Source organism: Limanda limanda, chromosome 4 (assembly GCF_963576545.1).
Source record: "Limanda limanda chromosome 4, fLimLim1.1, whole genome shotgun sequence".
In the NCBI taxonomy this organism is placed as follows: Eukaryota; Metazoa; Chordata; class Actinopteri; order Pleuronectiformes; family Pleuronectidae; genus Limanda; species Limanda limanda.
The window spans coordinates 20,877,068-20,903,855 of NC_083639.1; the positions used below are offsets into that span (position 1 = coordinate 20,877,068).

General features: G+C 39.7%; 1 protein-coding gene across 1 annotated transcript; it reads right to left on the bottom strand.

Moving 5' to 3' along the window:
- Positions 1-4,457: 4,457 nt before the first annotated feature.
- On the bottom strand, positions 4,458-25,493 carry klhdc8a (kelch domain containing 8A). Its single transcript, XM_061070693.1, has 7 exons — positions 25,329-25,493; positions 23,799-24,009; positions 20,121-20,285; positions 19,798-20,016; positions 9,059-9,160; positions 6,881-7,029; positions 4,458-4,511 (listed from the first exon to the last, which is right to left on the bottom strand). Exons 1-7 carry the CDS (start codon positions 25,491-25,493, stop codon positions 4,458-4,460), a joined length of 1,065 nt encoding a protein of 354 aa, XP_060926676.1.
- Positions 25,494-26,788: the final 1,295 nt, after the last annotated feature.

Sequence of the window (26,788 nt, forward strand, 5' to 3'; positions counted from 1 at the left end):
CAACAGGTTTGGAAACCTTCAGTTCACAGTTCAAGAGAGAAAGATCACAACTGATACTCGACACTGTGCAGTTTCCATCGTTCTCTTTTGGATTTCCTCTGTGTCACACTTATAGTGATGCACAGTGAGAGGACATGAAGCAGAGTCTGCAACATGTAGCAGCTGAAGTGTCAACTTGTAACATTTAAAATCTATTATCCATTACTGCAAAAAAGATAATCTACACAAAAGAATTCTGCCAATACACAAATAATAATATTGACAGGCTTATATACACCAGACTGTAACTTTTCATATAACCTTTTCACCCTTTTCCTTTTCCTACTAAAATTAAACTTAGTTAAAATGAACTAATACATTTATTAATAAGTACTTTGTGTTTGTTTTCTTCGATCATTGTATCTTTACTGTCTACCGGGTGTATTATAAATGCACTGTGGCAGCACTTTCTCTAAATGATCATGGGCCATTTGCATGTTATCTTTCCTTTTTCAGACCTATTTTCTATTAAATACACATTTGTTTTCTACAGTCAAGTATTTTAACTTTGAGTCACCTAAACATTTAAGCCAGTGTACTGGTGCAGGCCAATACCTGCCCCCACTCAATGTCTCTCCTGCTTTTTCAGGGAAATTAGTCTGACTGAGCTAATGTGGAAAAAACACAGAGAGGAATAGAGTAGCCATAGAGAGTGCTCAAGACACGCAGCCGGCTGCACTTGAATGCAATCAGCCCGTTTTAGATTGGATGATGTCTAAAATGTGTGTGTGTGTGTGTGTGTGTGTGTGTGTGTGTGTGTGTGTGTGTGTGTGTGTGTGTGTGTGTGTGTGTGTGTGTGTGTGCATGATTCATTTATCCTCACACAGGAAGTTAGTGAAGATGTAGAGTAAGATCTGAATAAGCATTTACCTCAAGAGCCCAAGCAACCATCAGTAAACCTGGCCGTAACATTCACTACAGTTACATGTACAAAATATTCTGGTGCCCTTATTCAGAAAAAATACTTTATTTCTTCTAAAATGCTCCATGGTTAATAGAAGGGAATTTTCTTCTAATATTTCCCTCTGCCATGATCAGCTCTGATTAATGTTAAAGGACTCGGCTCTTTCTAACTTAATGGCCCCTTATTGAGTCCAAATTAAGTACTTCATAATGTTTAAAAATAGTGTGTGTTTTTCCAAAAATGTGGGCTTTTATTTTGGGTATAAATGTAAAGAAAGGCTCCTTAAACATTAACAATATCTGCATATCCTAAATCTTAACAGAAAACAATAAATTCAGAATATCCAAACGGAATATGTGGTTTACATGACTGATCAAATTCAGTATATTGTCATATCTGGAATAACAACAGTATTAGTGTGTGTATGTAAAAGTACTGATTCTGAGAGCAACTTTAAAAACAGTGCCACCGCAACAGATACACTGCAAATTGTGAATCTATCATTTCAAAACAAAACTTTTGTCGTTCAGGCAGGTTTCAATATTAAAAACATTTAAACAGCAGGTGGGTAGAAAAACAGATGACATTTTGGAAGAAATTGACAGCTATTAGATTCATTGCTGAGAGACACACACTAATGTATAAAATTACTCTAACACAAGTAATGTTAGCGTCAGTCACTGTATATATAGATGGGTGGAATGTCTACACTTACATCCCACTGCCATCTTGTGCTGGTGTTGTAATTTCAAACAATAATTTTTGCAAAGTGGAGTTATGTTATAATGGTCTGATTTTATAGTATCAAGTAAGTGAATAAAACCAAACTTGGAAACAAGAGCATTTGAACGTACATCAATGTGATGAGAACTATTCAAAATGACAGAAAACATCTTAGGGGACAATGTATTTATCTTGTAGTTTGACTTTTAAACTTGGTCCATGTCACATTAACACCAAACAGAGACAGGGAGTATGACGTATACTGAAGCCAACCACCAGGGGGTAATAGTCGTCCATCTTTATATTCAGTGTGGACAAGATGGCAGAAAGGTCAAGACAGGAAAATAACCACAGGCGGCATATACATGGGAAAACCCCCAGAAATGTGGGTGGATGATTTGACAGTGAGTGGGGACAAATGGTATAATGCTGCTTTCAAGGCAATTCAGAGGTTGAGATTTTCTGATCTACAATAAAGAATACAATGTCACATGCCGCTCAAAGTCAGAGTTCCTACTTTTGATCTTACTTGTGAGCAAAACCATTGACTCAGACTTAATGGTGGGGAAATTGTCCAGTGTCACACAACAATACACGTCAAGACGTCAAACTGCAAATACAGGAACTGACAAGACGTCTGTCATCACGGCAAACTCTGGAACAGACTCAGGATCATGCAGGCTGGATGTTGGCCCTGGACCACTCAGCTAAGGACTGTGGACAATGAGCGGGAGGAGACAGCCAACTCAGGGTCTGGGCAGAGGAGGGGGGTGGACTCCAAACTTCTCTGTTTTATCAAGTTTAAGACGCTATAGTAGAGTGTACATCAGGCTTATCTGTAGCGAATATAGGTGTATGGACATAGCCTTTTGAGTCTCTATGGAGCAAGGCGGCTTGGTGGATCGTTGTCTCCTTGACCTACTTTTTCTTCTGGGGTCTTCAGTCCCTACATATCTCAGGAAAATAGTCAGACAAGTTCTAGAGTAAGGGATATTATGTCTCCAGGGTAAGGCTCAGAAAGCGGTTGGCTTGGGAGCAGGAGCAGTGGACTAGCTGGTTTAAGACAGGAAGGTTGCAGGCTGCCTAACTCCAGCCAAAGTGGCCCTAGTGCACGCTGAGGGTTAGCATGCTGGAAGGTAGCGGAGCCGAGACTTGCTGACTGGAGTCCAGACTGGAGGCTAACAGGCCACACTGGGACACCGGCTGGTGGTTAGAACATTGAATGACTGGCTGCCGGCCAAAGCACTCGGTCGACCCGCTGTCACCAGGACTCACACTGAAACCCGACATGTACAGACACACACACTATCAGTGTGATATGTCTTATCTAATACGTGTCTCCGCCCACCTGTTTCAACTACTCATCACCATCTAAATAAAATCTAGGGTTCTGACCAGATAGCTACATGCTAATAGCTATTAATGCACTGTAAGCTAAGACTGCTCGTTTGGTGTACTGAGAATCTTGCACTCACTACTTTTGTGATTATTGCAGTTTAAGGCAGGAAATTACTCTTTACGTCGATCTACTGATAACCAACGTCTGTCTTGTTTGTTATCTTCATCTAATCATGGCAACTACTGTTTGTGATAATGTTAAACTAACAGTTAGCTAGTTTATCATTACAGCCACTTATAAGTACTGTAGCCAGTCATATTGCACAGCTTTGAATCAATGAAGCTCTCACATGCTCATGTGTGTGAACACTGCCATCTAGAGCAAAAGAAGTGCAATACAAAACACAAATCGAATTTATTCCATCCATTATGAAGTCTCATATCCTAGATGATTAATTCACATGACAGAGATCGATCAGGTAGGATAAAATAAACTGAATCATTAATACAATGAACATTTTCTACAGCTTATACATCTGAGCCCAGGAGACAGTAGTCTTGTGTTGTTTATAATGACAGTAAACATAAAACCATGGCGTAAGTCACAACAACAAATCTGCAATATCACAACTCGACTAAAAATGTAGTGAGTGATGATAATTACTGCACAGCATATGTTGCACAAAGGAAACACTGAATAAAAGAGAGATTTGTATTGCTTCAGGAATCAAATGTGTACAATCATCCTCTTATTTGCCTAAACCAACACTTAAACAACCATATTGTCATTTCATACTTCTGTTTTCTTCATATACGCAATGCATTTAAACAGATCTATGGTAATAATCACAAATGTGCACTGTTACAGCACAGAGGAGTGGTATTACAGCATTCTCAGTGTAATTACTACAATACACTACACCAGAAGTTATTCATATTAGAATCAACCTCCACTCAGTGTTGATGCTTCAGTGCAAATGTTGTTGCTATACAGTTATGTAAGTAAACCTCCCTCTTTTGTAATGACTTTCTTTATTTAATATTGCATGTTTTCAACATATGCTCAGTGGTTAGCAAGCTGGTCACAAATAAACACATTTTAACAAACCAAACATGAAATGCATTTCCATATACTCTGTCTATAGTACTAGAAATTATCGCTACAAAATATCCTCTTCCCCAAGTATGCACAACAACGTACAACGCAGAATTGTAACATACTAAAAATATCAGGAAACATGAGTTGGCGTGAAGAAAGAGCCAGCTCCTCCATTGTGCATGTGTGTGCTTCCATGTGGGTCTCAGTGTCAGTGCAGTCCAGCAGGGGGAAGTGTTATCTGTTGCACACGTCATGACTCCATCTGCCTCAGTGTTCTCAAAGCTTCGTACACACTGCACTACAGTCGGATTCAGGAGGTTTGCTTGATTCTGATTTGGGGTCAGTCTCTACAGGCTACACACACTCTTCTTCTTTCACATAGAGGATCTCATGGGCTGAGCTGGGAACCTGAAAGAGGGCGAAATAAAGAGATAGTGAAGATCCAAAGTGAACACAGTCCCTGTCAGTAGTTGAACCACTGTTTTGAGTCAGTCAGCCAGCTGTTGTATTTTAACAATAGCAGGTAAGAGTACCCTTACTCTCTAGTTAACTACCTTAAAACAAAATCCTCCTTTTCTTTCTAACCATGAAACAATAATCCACTCAATAATAATCAATTCTGTCATTAATTCGATATTGAGATGTGGTTGAAGCTCATGTGCAAACTCAGTCACTTTCAGTGGGCTAATGATTTCTCCACAAGGGGGAGCTGTTTAGTCACTCACAGAACAGTTTCATTAATCCTGTTGAAACCAACAGGCAGTTCAAGTGATAGGTGCAGGGTTTCTAATGTTGCAGGGGGTTTTCTCTTTGGCTGCTGCTTTCTTTGTGCTTTTATCTCAAGGTGAATAGTCTTCAGTGAGTATTAAAGAACAATATAAGACATTTTATAAAACAGGATCTCAAAGTCAACATTTAGTTATTTATGTATTGGCTGATGGAGGTGGACGGAGCTCACGTTACATAATGATGAGTAAAGCCACAGTTAACCTGGATATGAAGTAATTAAAATCGACCGAAATGAAACGTCATGCTATCTTCAATAAAATTGGGGATTTCTGGGGTTTGAACATTGTTGGAAAGTCAACAGACCCAACATAGGTGTCGTTGGTTTGAGATGAAGTGTTAATTGTCTGTGACCTTTCTAAACGTGTCATATGTTGGGCTAAACAATTGTTGACCTTGGAAACAGCTGAAAAAACCTCAACTCAAGCTTCACTTCCTTACTTATCTGTTCTGGAGCTCACACAGTCCTCATCCGCAGATTGATTCATGGGTATGAGCGCCAAAAGAAGTCTTTGAAACTGTTCAAACTCAATCTCATTGTTAAAGGGTTAGGGTTAACCATAAACTACTTAATTTCTTTGAACAGTAAATAGTAAATATTAACCTACATTTCCACGCAGTGTCTTGTCATGCCGACACTGGTGCAGGTTGAACTGAAGCTGCAGGTCTGAATCTGTAGGTCTGACAGTGTTTTGTTTCACATGCTCTGCATTAAGGAGTCCCTGAAATCTCATGTTAGGCCACAAGGTCCCTAATTTAACACAATCCTCAAATGTTGGCTTTGTCTACATCACCTGTTCTTGTCTTTTTTGGACTTATTATTGAACAAATCTAATTTCTTTCTCCGAAGGCAGGAATAAACTGGAGTAAACAGCAATACATTTCTTCTGGATATTCTTTTCCAACAATTGATTCTTCGTAATCCATAATAATACACAAGGAATATTTGCTTCGATTCCAGCAGGAATTGTTTTCTAATATCCTGCCCATCCAATCAGACGACAGAGTGGAGGCCTGATTATGAATGATTTGCAATTAGGAGAATCAATAAATCATCTGGGAGATACTTAGATTCAAGATGAGAAACAGAAGAAACTTCTTTCCCTGAAAACACAAAGTTACAGCTGGAGAAGGACTTGATGTCCATCGCCCCCTGGTGGCTGTCTGCAGTACAGGTCATAAACCCTGCCTCTTCCATGTTAGCAGTTGGGACATAAAATAAAAAGTCACAGTACACATGAAGCAAATTTTTCTAAAGGTAGCTCCTTTCACCTAAGGTTGTTCTTATCACGCCGATGACTGTTCAAGTGCTCATGTTTTTGATACATTTGGTTTTAATTAGTAATTTGATGTAAGGAAAACAGGGGGAAACATCATGATTGACACTTGGCACTGACTTGGGATTGGTCGAGCATATGTGACATCCACAGTTTTAATACTATGGATGAGCAGGTTTAATTTTGATGTGAGCTAATTGTGTAGTAGAGACACATTCAAGCATTTGTACCCTCATGGTTGAATGCACTGATTATAAGTTGCTTCAGATAAAAGCATCCGCTACATGATATGTAATAATGTAATGTAGAGGGGTTACTATTGGTCATTCCTGCGCTGTTATCTTCTGTATTTGGTCTTAGAGAATTATGGTGGTTGTTTTATGACACTGCTCATCACAGGGAGAAGTAGGTACTGTCCAGCACTGTTGTGTGCAGTGAGTAAAGCAGGGACAGATCTGCGTAGGTGTGATCCTCATGGACATACATGCAGTGAGTAAGTCGACAGACAGCTACACACATCCACACACAAGCATGACCTCTCACTCAGCAGCAGCTGCTGCTCCACATGATGGGTGATGGTATAAATAAACTTGAAATAAAATGGGACATCATTTTTTTCTCTTTTCAAAACAGTGAGCATCTGCTGATATTGATTCATTCAGCTGCTAAGTCACTGTAATAACTTTCTGTTTAACAGCACAAAACCTTCTGTACCTGGTTGACTCCTCCCACCACCAGGAGGCGGTCTCTGATGACAATGGAGGAGGCGGAGCATCTCGGGAAGCTCATGGGAGCTAACCTCTCCCACTTCTTCCTTTGAGGATCGAAGGCCTCCACTGTGTCCAGAGCCGAGGGTTCATGACCTAAAGCATGTAGGATGACATGAAAACACACACAGTCACAGAACAATATTTCTAAATTTCCCCTTTAAATCTCAGTTATCTCAGATTGACATTTACATCTGAATTTAACTCAAAATGCTGCAGCTAATCAGGTGTTTGAGACTATTTTTACAGCCAGTGGTTAAATTGTGGGGGCGGGAAGATATTTTCTCTGAGGGCAAGTGTTAACCACAAACTGTAAACAGCTTTCATATCGACTATGAAGAAAGTAGCTCCAATTAACACTTCGTGCTCTGCAGATGTCCACAGTAACTGTGTCTGTAAAAGGAGGTTGCTGATGCACTTGATAAATCTCCTTTTTTTTATGCTGTAACACAAAGTGAATTAATTCTCCTCCTCTGAATTATTTATCTTTTGTTTATTTGGATGAAGCAAAAAAACAGTATACATGGATTTCAAGGAAAACTAAGTGAAAAACTTTAAAGCCTCAAAGACAATAATACAACTGCTCAAATATTTACCTTAGTCCTTTTCTCAAAGCACAGCCAGTGCCTTTTTAATTATATTAATTTGAGAGATTATAGTTTATTGCATTTAAGTAATAAATTCCCTGAAATAATAAACTTGATATGGCAGCAAAAAGCTCTGATAGTGCTCTAATGATTTCACTGCAGACTCCAAACAGGTACAACAGTTTACCAGTTGTGCTGATGGTAGATTCATTGAAAAGTTACCGTAGGGACCTCCACCAATTGGACAGTACTAGCTGTCTATCACACGGTATCCACATCCCAATGCATGCAGTGGTTTATCGTCTATTTGACTAATACAAATTAATGTTGTGATGTATTAGAGAAGACTTGAATCTATAGAGATTGAGAACATAAACTCTTCAAGAAAATATTTAATAACGTTATAAATCAAGTGAGAAGTAGGTACATTTTCTCATAGACTAGAGTCACACTCTGCATGTCATTCAAGACAACACAGGTTTCAGGCACTTCCGCATTGGCTTCATTTTCTCAACCCTGAGTCTGCGTCCATTTCTATACAGACTATGGTCCAATGTAAAAAACATAACAATTCTGCAGTGCAGATTAGAAAGAGCTGGAACAATAAAAGATGCCATGTTGGTTACAGCCAGACAGTAAATGCTTCAGCTGATAAATTTGAATTACCGCTTTACCGGTTGTATACCAACCAGTGTAGTTTCAGTGAACATATTTCTACATTCTTTTTTCCCCAGATTCATGTGATGTGACTGTGACCTTTGACCCATGAAACGTAATCTCTTTATCTTTGAGTCCAATAGAATTTTACCAGATGTAATGACATTACTTACGGGCAGACCTAATACATCACATTCACAGGAACATGAGGTCACTTTGACCTTGACCTTTGACCACCATATGTAATATAAATCCCTTTGTGAATTTCGGATATATTGTGTTCAATACAACGCATGTGAACTTGACCTTTTGAACTTCTATCACAAAAGTATAATCAGTTCCTTTTTTTAGCCTTAGTAAATGTTTGTAGCAAATTTGACGTCATTTCCTCAAGCAAATCATGTCTCACTTGAATTAATTCAACTCCCATAATTACCTTGGGAACTGGCACTCGTTTTGTTTAATTATATTTTATATCACATATACTCATTTGTGGGTGTGCAGGTGGCTCGGAAATGAGCACCTCCAGCTGTACTAGGGAGAGTAGATTGGCACAGCTGAGTCTAGCTGGCCAAACACTCTCCACGGATTAAAAGGCAGCAGGAGAGCTGCCACAGGGAGAAACACATGAGGTAGAGACTGCCACATATGGAGAAAGAGACAGACTGAACTGAGCTGCTGCTGCACCTGAAAAGGTTGTGTTATTGGCTCTAAGTTTACTTTGTTGAATTTATGTTTGCTCTTTCTGTTAAATAAAAGATGCTGAAAAGATGTTCCTTTTCCCCGGTCGGTGGTGAAGCCGACGCCTCCTCCTGTCCCTGCTCCCTGGCACAAACATGTTTGAGCAGCAGAAGTTTTAGTTTACCGTTTGTCTCTCTTACCAAGTCCTCCTGCTATGACCATCCGGCCACGCAGGAACGCAGCAGCAAAGTCAGCTCTCTTTGTTTTCAGTGCAACCGTCTCCTCCGACTTCAACCACACACCTGCAGACAAAGAAGAAGAAGAAGAAACAAGAGCAGGAATTACTTAATGTGTGAGTGTGGGTGTGCACAAGTTTATAAAGTATTTGAGGTGAAGTCCAGTGCCACTGTAGTGCACCTTCAGATAGACAGGATGCTGCTGAGCCTGTTTATGCAGAGTGACCTTCCACAAACAGGTCATCCAACAGGCAGCTGCATTGAGGAATTGAACATACAGCGCACACACACACACACACACAGACACACACACACACACACACACACACACACACACACACACACACACACACCTGGCAAGGGCGCACAAAGGTTATAACAAACAGACTACAAACAGACAGTGAGAGGACAGGAAGGCTGGAGCTGGAGGTCAGAGAGGACAACTTTGTTTGCCTGCTCTCTCATCATTTTTATGACTGTACTTACATGAAAAAACTGAACTGATGAATAATGACAGAACAACACTGAAGATGATGTTGACAAGATCACTTCAATCAGCTTTTTCTCTGGGCCATCTTCCCATTTAGTATGGAAAGGAGGTTGTATGCCTAAGATGGCTGCTCTTAAACTCTGAAGTCGGTTAAGCAGCATTAAAATTCAGCTGGACTCCTGCAAACTGCAGTTCATCTGACAGCAGGTTTACTGTGTAGTAGTGGGTTGTTGAAACTAGAGCAGAGCGGCCCCCATCCCTACATACAGGGAGGCAGCTCTTCTCATTCTAGACTGAATTGTGGTACAGTTGCTTCACTTGCAGTACACGTTGTGGAAATATCATATTTATAAGCAATTAATAGCAGCATTGAAAATACAACATGGAAAATGGACAAAATCCAAACCCCTAGAGAGGAAGGGGAGAGATGAAAAGGTTGAAGAAAAAAATTACCTCAAGCTGATGATACAACACATAAAAAGATAAATTACAGGTTTCATATCAGCAAGGGGTTACTGGGGCCGGTCTGGGTGAGGAAGTCCAGAGTCATTTTTTAGACACACCACGCCCTGTCCCATTTTACATACGTAACAAAAACCGAATAAAGGAAAAAAAGGAACTTAAAGCTGAAAAAACTGCTTAACTGAACAAGAGCAGCACTTGCCTTCATCACGTCCCAACATTCACCTTAAAGTCAGTCAATCACACCAAATTTTATACACTCAGAAATATCAGTCCTCTTTCAGGGTCAAATAAGTATTCATTGGGAAATAAGTGAAAATTATGTGAAAAACTGTTCTTATTTACCATAGAAATAATAATAGAAAATAGAGACTAGATTTTGGAAAAATCTCACAATGATAGAGAAAGTAATAAAATAATTCCCCAGATCTACGATAAAATGTAACGGGTTATTTCTTGGCCCATGGTCCATTCTTCCACCAGGTTTCAAGAAAACTAGTTCAGCAGTTTTCTGATATTTCTTTAAATAGCAGAGAGGTTCTCTTCCCTCCATGACTGGTGTCTTCATATTAAGTAGTAACAATTATGGAGAGCGTGTCCCTTGTCCACAATCCATAAGTGTTACTGAAGTGTTCAGTCCGTGAAATCCACACAGACTGTGTTGTCAGAACCGGCTTCATGTCTGTCTGGAGCTGAAAGGACAGTGACCTTGTCCACTGACCGAAAGTTACCGAACAGGGGGATAAATCAACACTGTTTATTTATTGATTCCCCTCATCTTCTACAGGGCGGGGGAACCTGCCTACAGTGTAAGCAGAAAGTTCACGGTGACACTGGGAGCCCTTATCAGTCATTACAGATAACCTCATTACAGATTTAAATAGCTGTCTGTGGAGATTATGCTTAAGTATGTGCACCAGAGGGTAGAAAGGACAGAGTCATCGTGCATTGGTTCATTTGATAAAAAGAAGACTTCCTGTTCTGTGAACCAAGAGAGAGACAACCGTCTACGATGTCTTTGCTGTGGATTATCTAAATTAAATTAGCTGTGGAGGTTCACAAGCTGATTCATGTGATCATACATTGTAAGACAGCTGCTTATGTGCAGTGTGAAGGAAATTATTGCATGTGTGTAAGTATCACATAGAAACTTCATTCACCAACCAAAGGCAGCAACTAAATGTTGATTTTTTTTCGCTAATAACAAGCTCAAATTGTTTTTGTGGGTCTTAGAGTCTGGCAACATTTCTTGCTCCACAAGATGTCTCACTCACCACCATGCAGCAGCTAGTTACACACCCACATTTATCAACATAGGATCCAGGTTAAAAAATACTGGAAGTCTCCTTTATGGGCGACAGTGGGTAGAGCTGGTCATCCAATAACCAGGAGGTCTCTGGTTCAATCCCAAGCTCCTCCAATCAGCTTGCCAAACAGTCCATGGGCAAAATACTGACCCCGCAAATTGTCCCTTATGGCTTTTCTATTAGCGTATGAATGGTGTGTGATTAAAACGTCACAGTTCATAGAAGTGTATGAATGGGTGAATGGGACTTTGCTATATAATGCTCTTTGTGTCGTTGATACGACTAGAAAAGCACTATACACAGTCCATTTATTAACTTGAAGGAGAATTTGTTTTAATGAGAAATTTAAATTCTGCATTAAACTGGTAACTTGAAACGGTCTATCATTACATCTAAAATGTACTGACTTAGGGCTGTCCTCCTATTCTTTTGGATTGGAGCCAGTCTGTCAGCACAGCATGGACGGCAACAGGACACCTGCACATATTCGTTCAGCACAAAAGAGAAAGCTGGCTCAATGTTTTTTTTCTTGGTTTATTAATTTTTTTAATTTGAATGCTGTATTTTTGTTGTCACTTCAGAAGACAAAATAGCTGTTAGGGATATCTATAATAGGGATACTGGCTTGTTTGTCATTGCCACAGTGCTCAATCTACACCTGGAACAGAAATATTTAACTCTGGTGTATGTTGAACATTACGAATTGCTTTACGAGATACGTCACACACCAACAACCAGAGCCAGAGCTAGCAGCTAGCTGTAAGATAACTAGCTTGCCATTCTCAGCATGGACATCATGGCAGCGGCACTGATTTGTCTGGAAATATGAAGAAGAGAGAGAAAAAGTGACAGTGCGAGAAAACCAAATCATACTTAGTGAATAACCGATCATATTTCACTTGCTGGCGAGAGCTAAAGAGGCCAAAGGATGCAAGACAGACGTGGACATGCCGTTGTTGTTATTGGACAGTATTTCATAACCTTAGCTTGTTTGCTACGTCTTGTGCTTTTCTGCTTATTTGAAGATGGGCTGTTATGCTACTGTTCTACTCTGAGTTGAGTGCACACAAACATTAACTGTCAGACCTCAAAAACCTTCTCAATTGCAGATAATCCAGCGGCAATATACTGCTGGAGACGATGTGGAATGGTTGGCGACCACTCACACATATTTTATGATTGCCCAATGATGCTTCCTTTCTGGAAGGGGATAAAGACCGAAATAGATACAGTTTTGGGAATTAATATACTATTCACCCCAAGTCAGTTTCTTTTCGATCTAACTCCTGAAGGCTTGTACACAAGAGACCAAGAGCACTTGTTACATATATTCTTGATAACTGCTAGGAAAATGGTGACAATAAAATGGTTGAATCCACAGCCACCTACAGTGGCACAGTGGAAACAGAAGCTGAGGGAGGTGTATGGAATGGAGGCTTTAATTAAAAATTAAGGTCTGATGTTTTTGTGAGGAGGTGGCTACCTATTGCAGGATACCTCTCTAACTGAGGGGAATCCTGTGGTACGACGGAATGTCTTAACGGTCCATTTATTTTATTATTTTTCACTAATCAGTCTGTCATATATAATTTGTGATGTTGTCAAGGAATGTTTGTGTTTCTCTTCAATAAAGTTCTAAAAAAAACAAAAAAACCCTTCTCAATCGATGTGGTTCTTTGGCCTCTGACGTTTGACGGTTTCTTCTCTGTCAGCTTGTCAAAAAATGCACATGTGTACAGTTGTGAACACGAAGAGGCTCAGACCAGAACTTGTGTTTACAACAGTGAATAACGCATTCCACCTGTAGGGGGAGCCCGTGTTTAGCCAAGAGCTAATCTTGCTTTGTGTTGCTTTAAAAGCCAACTGTTTCCACTCGGCCCATAGAACCCACTCCTCTGTACAGATATCCCAACCAACCAGTGAGAGCTGTTCGTTGCAATGAGGCACAAATGATCCTTCAACTGGTTCCATCCTAGAACATTGCTAATGCAAAAAAATGAATAAACCCCACTGGGATTTATAACGCAGGTGCAGTGGTGAGAAAGTGCTTTTTTCTTATCTACCCGTTAAGAAAGCCATTGGCAGCTTTAATCCCAAAATAACACAAGACAACAATCAGTCGAGCCGCAGGTGTGGAAGACATTACAGTTTTTTATTTAATCTCCCTAATTAGCTGACACTTAAAACTCTTTCTTAAAACCTTATGCAGTGCAGAGGTGACATTTTACTTCACGCTCAAGCATCCACACTCCAAATGATAGGGAAATTACCTAACAGTGGAGGAAATGAAAACATAGCTCACAAAATAATGGTTCTCTCCTGAAGTTTTCCCTTTTTTAGGTTTAGCTGCTGCCAAGTCTTGTTTATCTGTAGGAAACCCAGACTGAGGAGAAGCGTGACAGAGTGAGAAAGATAACTTCATTAGGGAACGAGGGAGGGAGAGAGCATTAGAAAGAGAGATCGAGGCAGAACAAGAGAAAAAAAGCACAAGAAAAGCTTTCTTCTTTTTCTGAATCTCTCTCTCTTTCTCCTATTATTTATGATGTTTTTTTTCCATTTTCTTTCTCCCTCATACTCTTTTCATTCTCTCTGCTCTTTTCAATTTATTTTCAATCGTTTTCTTAAACAAAAGGCAGAGACAACAAGGTCAAGAGAAAAGCGAGGGAAAGATAAGTAGCCAGATGGGGAGTTTTCTTGCTCGTTGCAGAGTGCGATCAGGAGCAGTTTTTTCCAGCCTGCTTAAGTTACAGGGGAGACATCACAGTAGAGAGATCACAGCTGGTTCTCACCTCTGAGGAAAATCCTCTCTGTGAGTAATTCACTGTTGTGTTACATCAATCTATGACATTCAATAAATCCCAGCCGCCATTGTGTGATCAAGAATATACTCAGATTCATGTTCTTTATTTACTTTTTACTATATGATTTAAAGAGAGGTTTTAGACTGTTTATACATGTTTTCGGCAAAGCTCTAGGTCAGTGGTTCTTAACCTAGGTTCGATCGAACCCAAGGGTTTCGGTGAGTCACTCTCGGGGGTTCGGCAGGGGTCAAGACACACACAGTATAGCCCGGTTCACACTGGCAATATCTGGCCGTTTTTGTCGGCCGTCAAAAAATTGGCTGCAGACAATTCGGCAACGCACAATTTTTCTTCGCCGTGTCAGATTACAAATACAACAACGCTCTCAACGTTTGGGTGACCCTTGAGATACTCACACCGTTTGGTACAACTTATTTATATAATACTTTTCGAGGATGGTAGATATGAAAATTAAGAAAAGGAACAGACTTTGTTGTGAAAATGAAATAAGAGTCGCACTTGCCAAGGTGAAGCCGCGCATTTCTGAAGCTGTATCTGAAATTCCTGTTAGTTGGTTTTGTTCTTTGAACACAGTGATTTTGTGAGCACCTGATGTATGGTTAATTTTGTGCACTAACAAAATATATACCTATGTTTTGAAGAAATAATATTTTATTTGTCCAATTACGAAGGGTTCGGTGAATGCACTGATGAAGCTTGCAGGGTTCAGTACCTCCAATAAGGTTAAGAACCACTGCTCTAGGTCATCTTAGTTAATACAAACAGTTTTTAGCACCAAGTTTGGTTTCTAATGTAATGATACAGAGAATCAATCAATAATAATACAAGAGAAAACTGTTCGCAGAGAAAAAGGTTTGCCTCGATTCCTCCAAACAAAAGATCCAACATTATGGTACAAGCTGGTGAAACAAATATAAAATCCTCAGTAGATCAAACTGTCTTCCCTTTGGCCTTTACCGTCTGACAGTGATGCAACAACCTGTAACTGCATTGCATTCTGGTAAAAAATCACTTCCTTCACTGCAATTGATTTGTCTTTTTGTTAATGATTGATGGAAAATGGATACCTGAAAGAAAATTATTCTCTTTGATCTGACACCGACATTATATTCTATCTTCTATTTCCCTTCATACTAGATGCTGGGAACATACCGTGACATCATCTATTGCCCCCATATATCAAGCATTAGCAAATAAAACCCAGAATTGATCTACAACATTAGAACAGAATGCAAGCTACCACACTAGTAATTCGTTTTTAAACAGCGCTTACAGTTTTAGGGGCTGGATTTCTCCTTTAAATTACAGTTGTGTCAACACATCCTGATACAGACTTATGGGTCAGTCTTTTGAGACTGAGCTGCGACTGCAGGCCTGTTTCCTATTTGCTTGGGAGAGAATTTGCTGAGAGATTTTCTTTGTAGGACGCAGGGAAAACACCAGCATGCATTATTCTACTCTGCTGGGAGACAAGACAGGAGAATAAAGAGGAGGAGAGGCAGGGAAAATACACAGAGAGAGATTACAGACGGAGAGAGGGAGCGACAATAGAACAGAGGAGATGAGGCGATCCTCAGAAGACCGGGCTTTGTAGTCTGTGTGGTGGTAATTTGGTCCTCAGCTCTCCTCTGTAATTGTCCCTCATGATTAAAACTAGAAACAGTGATTGGTTCTCGCTCTTTGATGGATTCTGTCTGTGAAATCTCAGACGCCGCTGACTACACAGACAATCCTTCTGGACACAACCTCACCGTTACTTTGTTTTAATTACAAACTGATCCGCTGTTATGCCAAAAAAAACACATCCTTTATTCCCAAATCTGTCACATCCCATCTGCTTTTTTGTCTCTTGGTCAGTTTTTACCATCTGAAGCTTGACATCTATCACAGCACAGGAACACTTGTTACTTGTTGGCCTCTGGAGGAAAGCAACATTTGTGGCTACTGTTGCTGAGCTGCACTAGTTCAGTCATGAGGGACTGATGAAAACGTTTCTTCATTAGATGCAGTGACAGCAGAAGAATTCATAAATCTAAATGAGAAATGCAAAAGACATGTTTCCTTTAAAGGTATGATGTTTTATATCTTAATTGTTGATGTTCTTTACGTCTCGATAGCTATCAATAAATTAAGTAATCTGAAAAGATAAAAGAAAAAAAGCTGTCTGTGGCCCTCGAATGATTTTAATACTGGAGTGGACATATGTGGCTTATTTAAACGTGGGTACACAGAAAAGATATTGACTCCATTCCCATTGCCAGCATGCTGCATGTCACAAACGCATCGTTACCTTTATTCAGACTATAAAAAATGATTGGATGTCATACCTGTCTGTCAATACCTGACCTTCCTGCCTCCATGCAGCCGGAGAGACATACACAGCTGAAGCAGAGATGATAGTCAGAAGTTAGCGAGTGAGCAAGGAAAATTTGGCCACTAGCAGATGTCAGTGAACGTTTATGTGGTTTGGTGACATAGCATTGACGAGAGATAGGAAGTGGTGGGATGTATCAGTTGCATTATTTCAAAGTGTAGCCTTCTCTTGCTAAACTCTAAGCCTACCAGTGTGTCTAGTTCCTGCCTTAACCCAAACCTAATCCTGGATCAACATTGGATCAACATTCTATTTGACCAAATAGTTCCAGGTAACACAGAACTCAGATTAGTAACCAAATAATCCTCTTGTGCAAACCTGTCTTTTTCCACAACCTCTTCAACACAACAAAAGCACAGAGTCATTATGGCTGCAGCTCTGTCACTTAGCACCTCACTTGCTTAGCTGTGGTTTAATGGGTCCAACTAATTTAGAAACCAATGCAGGTAAAACCGCAACATCAGCCAGATGGGACGATCTAGGATTTATGCTCATATGCTCATCATCCCCTTCGATTATCATCACACGCTCAGCAATTAACCTTCATGAGCAGCAGTGAAAGCTTATTTTCCCCCCAGTTTTTGTCTCACAGGTAATACATAGTGTGCTTCATCTTTTCAGAGGAGGTTGTTGCTGCTGCTGTCTAAGAGGAAGATGACAGACATGTGCAATAAAGATGGAAATATGAAGTTATCACAATATTTAGGTGACCATGGTTAGCACATACAAAATAATAAATTAATTTCATCATAATAAACCAATATGCACCCAATACTAACTTAGTATATAACTGAAGTGAAACAAACAGCAAATATGCTTTTAAATTATGAAATTGTTACTTGTCAGATCACAATTTCTCTCTCTCTCTCACTCATTCACGCATTGTTTTACTATATTCCCTCAAGTTTGTTTACCTCTTAGGAAGTAAATTTATGTGACTTGTCTTATGTGACTTGCTTATCATATTAGTTTAAAAAATATTGGGCACCCAGAGTTTGCTAAATGTATGAATGAGGTTGTACACATTCAGCCAAGAAGCTCACATCTAACCAATGTCGTCAAAACAAATGTTGACTGGGCGGGTGCTGCATAGCTCACCTGGTAGAGCTAGACAGCAGGTACACAGGTTTGATTCTGGCTTGCATCCTTTTGCTGTGTGTCATCCCCCTCTCTTTCTCCCACTTTCACACTTAAACTGCCCTATCACATAAATGCAAAAATGCCTTCAACGAATTGTTCATAGGCTATTTGAAAATACGATTTCCAGAGCAGGGACTATTCTGGGGCCACAACTCTGGTTGAAACATGGCAAACTCTGAACAGTGCTGCTTGAAAGACAAAGACTAAGCTTTGTCTTTCAAGGTCTCTGAGTTTTCTGCCTCCACCCCAATAGTGGTGAGGTGAATAGAATTGTTGATGGTTATAACAGCATTGAATTCTCTATTGCGCTGTGGTGGAGGTAGAAGTTTCAGAAACCGATACCTCAAGAGGAAATTTCTTTTAGCAATTTAGGTGAACTGACCCCTTAAACAAATTTCTAAAGACAGCTTTTCATTCACCATGTTAATGTTCTCTCACAACACTTTCACATAGTTTTTTTTCTGTTTTCTGTTGTACTTGTTGCAGCCTGCCAACAATGCTGAAACATCCCCTAACAGGTGTGCGTCTCAATTCTTTGCGATATGGAATGGAACAGTAATGGATGTCAATGTGCAACAGCAGATTGCATGACCATGTGTGTGTGTGTGTGTGTGTGTGTGTGTGTGTGTGTGTGTGTGTGTGTAGAGATATTGCTGCAGATGGATAATAAAGCAATCTGTTTCTGGATCTTGTAATCTAAAGCACTGCTCATCCCCAGCCCTCCCTCCCTCCACTGCTCATCTCCCATCTCATCTCCACCAAAATTAGATTGGAGAAACCGGGTACGGCTGCCGTCGCCTTATATGTGTGTGTCCACGTGCGTGTGGTTATGCATTAGTGAATTCACGTGAACGCTTGTATTTGTGTGTATTGGAAGCCTTTTTCTTTCCTTCTTTCTCCTTTTATATCTCTTACACACATACACACAGACACACACACACACACACACACACGCAAACTTCCTGCCCATTATCATACATTAACATTATCACTGCACGTTCTGCTTTATTTGGCTCCAGCCAATCCTGAATTGTGACCGTATATCCAGCTGTCTAAAATTAGTTATTGATTTTTGCTCCCCCATTTCTCCTTCCGGTCCCTCCTCAATTTGTTCACCTGTTACTCTTGGGTGTCTTTGCCAGATGAAGGGATAAGTCATCTCGCAGTGTTGTGGGACGCGGCGTGTGCTCAGAATTAAGAGAGGAACCAGCCCGTTTGAGGACAAAACCATTTCTCTTCATGGTGAGCTTGATGTTAATGGCTGCTTTGTATGACGGGAAGGATGAAATGAAGACGGATGCTGTCAGTGGAAATGGAGATGAGGATACATTTGCTGATACCCAAAAAATATAATGATAACCCATAATCTGTGCTGTCTAATTTCAATCTCTTAATCAGCCAACTTGAACATAATGACCCCAGGGATATACAATATACATATCATCATTTATCAGAGTGAGGTGAGAAGATCAATGAGTCGGAGGCTGTGTGATGTGGAGATGAACTCAGGAAGAATTTAGCGTAGTTTAGCATAAAGGCTGGAGACAAGGAGACACAGCTTGCTATGCTAATTCACTCTAGATCTTAGGACACCACTGACTTACCATTAAGCTAAAATAAATGAAATATTCAAATAACTGTTCTACCTGGATTGCTCTATACACATTCCACTGCAGTTAAAATTAACACATTTGGCATATATTCAGAACCTTAGAATTTAAATCAAGTTCAGAGGTTCTGAGGAGCCATTATGATTTATAGCTCAGCAAGAACAGTTACCATGGTTTAAGTTTAATCATGAATTCATAATTATGTATATGAACATGAGATTAAATTCATAGTTAACAATGTGTGTTTGTGTGTGTGTGTGTGTGTATGTGTGCTCTTCTGAGAAATTACGACATTTTGGCTGGTCCTCACTTTCTGACCCAATTTTAATGGCTTGTTTAAGGGTTTTGGGGATAAGGTTAGAATTATGTCTAGATTAGGGTAAGGTTTAGGCATTTAGTTTTGATGGTTAAGGTTATGTTGAGGGGCAAGGGAATGCATAATGACGATGAGTGTCCTCAGTAAAATAGATGTACAATCGTGTGTGGGTTTCTCTGTACCTTGGTTAGTGTCAAAAATGTTAACGTTCTTGGCGAACTTGGAGCTCTGATGTCCTCCTCCTTGTCGCAGTCCTCCAAGCAGACAGAGCCTCCCAGCTGTGTCCCATATCACTCCACAATAGGAACGTTTACAGGGCATCATGGGCAGCGTTGACCAAGAACGCGTCTCTGCATCGTACATCTCAAAGGCCTTCACTGGTCTCTTACACTGACGGCCACCTTTAAGATCAGGTCAAATTTATATATGTACTAATGAAACTGTTGTATGACACACAAAATGCAACTATTGCAGTATAAACACAGCCACAGTGGTGCGTTTGTACCTGCCACGTAGAGTTTACTGCCAAGCAGTTGTGTGTTGGCATCGTAGCGTGGGGTCAACATTGGAGGAAGTAGCGCCCACACGTCCTTCCGCAGGTCATACTGCTGCAGGATGCTACGAGGGAGCAGGTCAGCACCCATTCCCCCCACGGCCAGAGCCCGTCCATCTACACATACACATAGCCAGAGTATAGTTTAGATTAATAATTCACAGCATCATAAATTAATGCACAGTTTTCAATAAATACATTTTTTAGATTTAAGATTAGTCTGAGAAATATCCCTCACAACATCCAAAAAAGAGGTAGCAACACCTCCCTCAGCAATAATCAGCTAGTGAAAGACCAATCCCAGCTGGTGCAAATGCCTCACCGGCACTGTATTTTATGGAGTGTTAAAAATCTGCTAGACTACAGAGCTGGATGAGGAGTTAACTTGAGTCGAGGCAAGAGAGTGTGACAGACGAGTGGAGGACGGGGAGGACGGCGAGTACAGCAGCAGAATAAAAATGTCCACGTCTAGCACTTTAGGATGACACCTCTAGAATAAGGATGGAAGTGGGTGAGGGTGTGAAAACAAAAGAAACTAAAACATTAATCATCAAACTCGAGAGAAATAGCTGCGGGGAAACAATCTGCATTTTTATTATGTTTTTTACATTATCAATTTTTCATGTTTTTCATTATACAGCCCTTTCTTTTGAATTGTAACCTCAATGCATCTAAATTACACAAATAACAAAGGAAGGAAAAACAAGTTTTTTTCCAAATAGGTTATATTAATTTGAGAGATGAAAAATGTCATTACCTAAAGTTCATCATCTAATATCTGGAAAATAATGATCCTGCAAATGTCAATAAAATGCCATACTTTAATCAATCGTGTGACTGACTATCCATTTAAAAATACCATATTTGTTTTAATTTTTCGCTATCGATCACTTTGTCAGACTATTTGTCTCCTTTTCAGCTGCTGGGGATGAGTTTGGGGATGAAACTACACGCAAAGGAGCTGAGGATCGAAGATTGGTCAGGGAGATGGAGAGAGCAGCATGATGAAGCCTATATGAGGCCAATAAGTCTGTGTGTATGCAGCATCTATCTGTGTTCCTGCAGACACTGACAAATGCACCACTGGACTGAATACAAACTCATCCATGGCTGACGAGAGGCTCTCTGAAAACACTGTTTATCTTTATAGACCGCTGGTTAAAAATCCACAATGTGAGAATAAATCTGAGCGTCAGGGCCGAAAAACCTGATCCACTGAAATCCAATCGGAAAACTTACCTGAAAAACTTCCAAGTTTAAAAACAACTTTTACTGAGGTGAGGTTTAAAGTGTTGTAGTCGTAGTTAGTTTAATGACAAAGGAACATTTAAAAGGTCATAGCAGCGATAAAATAGAAAATAAATACTAAAAATACTAAAAAGGGACAAACAGTGTTTGTAAGCGTTCACAAACCAATGAAGTTACGATTTACACCCAAGTTTGTCCAGACTTATGTAATATGATGAAATATGAAAATAAAAGGGATAGGACTCCATAGGTATTTACTTCTTCCTCCTTTTCAGACATGATTTATATGCTTTGAACATTTGTTTTTTAACTGTGCCTTTTTTCTGATATGTTGATATTTTCCTTTTTATCTTTATTTCATACATGTTAGGGTTAGATAAAAAAAATCCCAACCTAACCTAACCTACGGAACAATTTAAACGGATTTAATAAAAAAAAATACATAAATTGCCCTCGACCTTTGATACAACTACCAAATTGTGCAAGATGCAATGAAATTAATTTTTTTCACAAAATGTAAGGTCACAGTGACCTCATCTTGTGACCTTTGACCACCAGAATTTGAAGTTCATTGTTGAGTAGACAGACATCCGACAATGAAAAGAAATCGAAGCAGGCCAGGCTGAGGAAAAAACAGTGATGAAGTGAAATCAAGAGCTGCAAATAAAATGAAAACATGGCGCAGAGACAGCTCCCTGAACATGTTGGCAAAATAACATGTAAAGAAACATTATACTTTGATGTGAAGTTTTAAAATGTAAGTGGTCAATATGCAGCTTGATGAGGTCTAGACCTGCATCATCATCATTTTCTCTTGCAATATGCTGGAGTACATTCATTAGATAGATAGATAGATAGATAGATAGATAGAGTACTTTATTCATCCCTGAAGGGAAATTAAGTTGTCATAGCAGCCGGTATATTTGAATACAATAAAATACAATACAATACAAATAGAATAAAATTAAAAATATTGAGGTAGAAAGAATAAGTACTGCACTGTGTAGATCCATGCAAACAGTACTTGCTGTACACTTCACAGTATACACTCTATAGCAGGGCTGAGCGATTAGGATCAGCCATGGTCCAGTATTTCTACATCAGTCACTGAGGGTGCAGCTTTGTACAAGCACATCTACAGTTTATTTCCCACTGTCAGGTATTTGTGCACATGAGACAATACAGAGCAAGCACAAGAATTAAAGCTGTGTTTAAATTCACAGGAAGTATATAGATTATATTACCCATATGTATTATTCATATGTTCAGTATATCAAATGCAATCTCAGCATCATGTGTTTGCATAGCCCGGTGTGCAGTTAGGGGGAGTAACAGTAGGTTACATGCCTCCTCTCACATGGGGGCAGTATTTGATGTATTGAGTTCAGATCTGTGGGGACGCTCATCTTCGTCTTTTCACATTTATCTGCAGTAGATTTACTGTCAACTTCAGATGTGAAAACCTTTGTCAAGGGCCAAATATGTTGCTGCAGGGCCAGTTTAAGTCCAGAGGCTGCTATTTGCCTACATCTCCTCTACACTATGGCCTCCAGTGTCCCTGCTGTGCATCGGTGGTAGTGACAACTGGGTGTCCTAATCATTACATGGACATCTGAGAAAAAACCACAACATAAGAGTACGAATATTTTAGGATGAAAAAGCGGTGCCACACACGTACAAAACCGAAGATGTCAAAAGAGATTTTGATGAAAAACCGCAATGCCTGTGTCGATGTGCTGTCAACGAAAACACAGATGAATTTATACATTATGTCCTGCCCCTGTCGGCAAGACACCCAATTGTGCTGACATCCTCTGGAGTTCGTGTCTTAAAATACGTCTTATAAGGAAGTAAGTATTTTTTTATTTAGTTCCAGTATCTTTACTCCCACACACATCTTTCATCCTTCATTTGGTCTCAATGAATAATACAACACATCCCCTGCTGCCTTTACGAAGTACATTCGGCAAAACCAATAACAAAGTTCATGCTTAGGCTTGATTTTTCATGCATATTAAAGTAGAATGTGTTAAAAACACCACTTAATGGAATGAGACACTATGACTGGGTCGTGGACAGATCGCTTCATTTTAATTTGATCGAAAGAGAAAGTGTTTTTCCTCGGTTCTCTCTGGAGCTGCCTATTAATAATAATGTTCAGTCATTATACATTAATATGAGATTTGCCCCAAACAGCTAATACATTTTAATTAACTCTACCTGTTTGGTCTCATTATTGCTTTACACACAACACCACCACGCTGCTGTCACACTAGAGGCCTGTGCTCTATGGTATAGTATTAGTTGCATTCAGGACACAACTTAGTTGCCCTCATAGGATCAGGTTTATAATGTGAACAGTGATAATGTTATTATCCATACCCTTTACGGTGATAGATACCCCCATGAGGGCCTCCCGCAGAGCGCTCCTCTTCCTCCACCTCCCCTCCTCTATGTTGTACATCTCCACCACCTTCAGGGGGCTCTGGTCCTCACCCACTCCTCCCACCACCAGGATCTGCTTTCCAAGGACTGCCACGGCTGCCCCAGCACGAGGGGTGGGCATTGGGGGCAAACTTATCCAGCGGTCCCCCTGCAGACAGGAACATGGAGCTGCAGTCAGGCAAAGCAGTTCCATACAAACCCAAAGAAGATCAGAACATGTCAAAATATCTGGTTATATTTCAGTTACATCTTAGTTCAAAATAACAAAAACGCATTAATGTGTTCCTGTAACATAATCATCCATCTGTGCAATATGAACGGTCATGTGCAATAATCCACTGTACATATTCGGATATTCTGACACATATTATATTTCTTTACACTGAATATACTGGTTTAAATACGGTATATTCTTCTTTATTTAAATATATATATATATATAGCTCTGTATATTTCTTTATATTCCTTCAACAAATTTCACCATTGAGGGACTAATAAAGGAATTCTTATCTTATCTTATCTTATAAAAGATTATTGGAAAATAGAAAAAAGGCAAAGGTACAAAGGATGTTCGACATAATTATCTTCAGAGTGAAGAAACTATGCATCTATTGCAAATGATCTTTCTGTAAAAAACATCAGTATGTTAGAAAGATCTGATAGTAGCCGACATGATTATGGTGGTTGTAGTTAACATTTCCATGGTAACAGTGAGCTCTACCAATCAGAGATGTTGCTATCACATCTGAGGATCTCTTTGACTTGGTGAACAAAATATGTTTTATTAAAAGTCAATTGATATCATTCAGACTTTTGGCTTCTACAGGAGCATGCAACGTTGTGAGTCTACACATGGATGGTTCCAATAGACTGATAATCAAATATCTATTCAGAAAAATAATGGGATTTTTACTTCTATAACCTTGTTGTTAAGCATTTCACCTAGTACAGGTGATATTCCCTGACATGTGAGCCACTCAATATTGATGAAATACATGATGGAACAGAAGGTTGTTCAGAGGTTTTCAATGATGTTGGAGTAAAACTTGTCTTTCTTCTTTTATTTGGTGCCCCTCTACAGAGCCAGGTTAGGCTTTCTGAACCAGGCAGGTTTATTTCCAATTTAAATGGATATGTGACTTTAGTGTCTTAAATAAACCATGATACATTGGTGAGGTGGAAATTCAAATGCAGCTACTGTACAGATAGTTATTTATGACCCCTTTTCAGTGCATTCATTTCAATAGGGAAAATTTCACTTATGAGTATCATCATCCAGAACACATTTGACTATACATGTGAATGTTTCATTTTTTGTGGCTTATAGACCTTTGAAAAAATATAAATCACTGCTTCAACGTCTATGATTATACTGTAATGTTTTACCAATTCATTGTTGCACTGAAACAACTTCTAACAGCACTTCTGAAAATGTTATATTAGATACAGGTTGGATTTGCTCTGTACCTCAGGAGAATAGAGCTCCAGGCCGGGGCATGGCCTCCCCGCAGCGTCGCAGCCCCCCAGCATGTACATCTGCCCCCCCACCTCAGACAGAGTGTGGTAGACGCGGCCGCTGGGCAGTCGTGCCAGGTTCTGCCAGTGAAACTCATGGACTGAGGGCACCGCCATGGCCTCGGCAAATCCCCGGGACAGACCCACCGTAGAGTGGAGGCAACAGGGAGGAAGCCTGGAGTCCAAGAAGTTTTGAAGGTGTGTTGATCAAGGAGAGCTTAGAATATGGAGGTATGAGAGAACTGGAGGAATGTGGAGTCAGGGCCCCCCGGGGCAAAGAGGAAGTTCTTTATTGGAACGGCGTAGTGAAGGTAAGCAGAGGGAGTGTCGGATCAGTTAAAGGCCAAGCCGAACTCTCCTTCCCTGGGGAGACTTCGCTGCACTCAAGCTGGGCCCTGGAGAAGAAATGAGGTGAAATGACTTTACCAGCGTTTCAGAGAAGAGCTGCGTGTACATTTTCTCTTGAGTTACAAGGGTGGAGGTTTGCAGTAACTTATAAAATAATAACTTTTTACATTTACTCAAGTACTTAAGTACAGTTTAAATACTTTTGACTGCATCAGCCCTACAAACTGTAATGTTGCAAACATTATACTTAAAGAAATAACTTTACATAAATGGCTACCGTTTGAAAAATGTATTATTACCATTTTCTTGAAGTCGAGATTTTGACTGTTTCTTGGACTACACAAATGAATGCATCGCTTTTGATTTGGGGGGAAATATAAAGGACATTTTCAATATTTTCTAAAATTTTCTTAATTTAGAAACCAAATGGCAGATTGTGTTTGCATCGATCTAAACACATATAATAGATAAATCATAAAGCAAGATAAAGCATACAATGACACAACAAAACTATTGTAAACTTCAGTGATGATCAGCAGATCATACATGTCTAAATAAACAGTTTCAACTTGAATTCAACCATTTCTACACATGGATCCCCAAATACAAGCAAACAAGATTTGACTTATAAAATAATTTACAAAAATGAATGAAATGAGAATATTTATCAAACTGATATTTTGAGTCAGGTTATTTGGAATCTCTAAACTTAAGATTGAATTTGTGGGTACATGGTTGTCTCTGTATATTGACCCTGTGATAAAATGGTGACCTGTCCAGGGTGATCTCTGCCTCTTGTCGAATGTGAGCCTGGATTGGCTCCAGCTCCGTTCTGCTAACATCATAGGATAAGCATTATAGATAATGGATGGATGGATACTAATACTTTCACAATACTTTTTTTTGTTGAATACATCCGCACTCCCTCATCATATAAAACATTGCATTGGTAGGAAAACAAAGAAGACTATAAACACACATCTAAGTTGATTTGAGGAATCTATGAAACATCTCAGCCTTTATTATTATTAGCACAGTCCAGCACAGCTCACAGGAAGTTTACC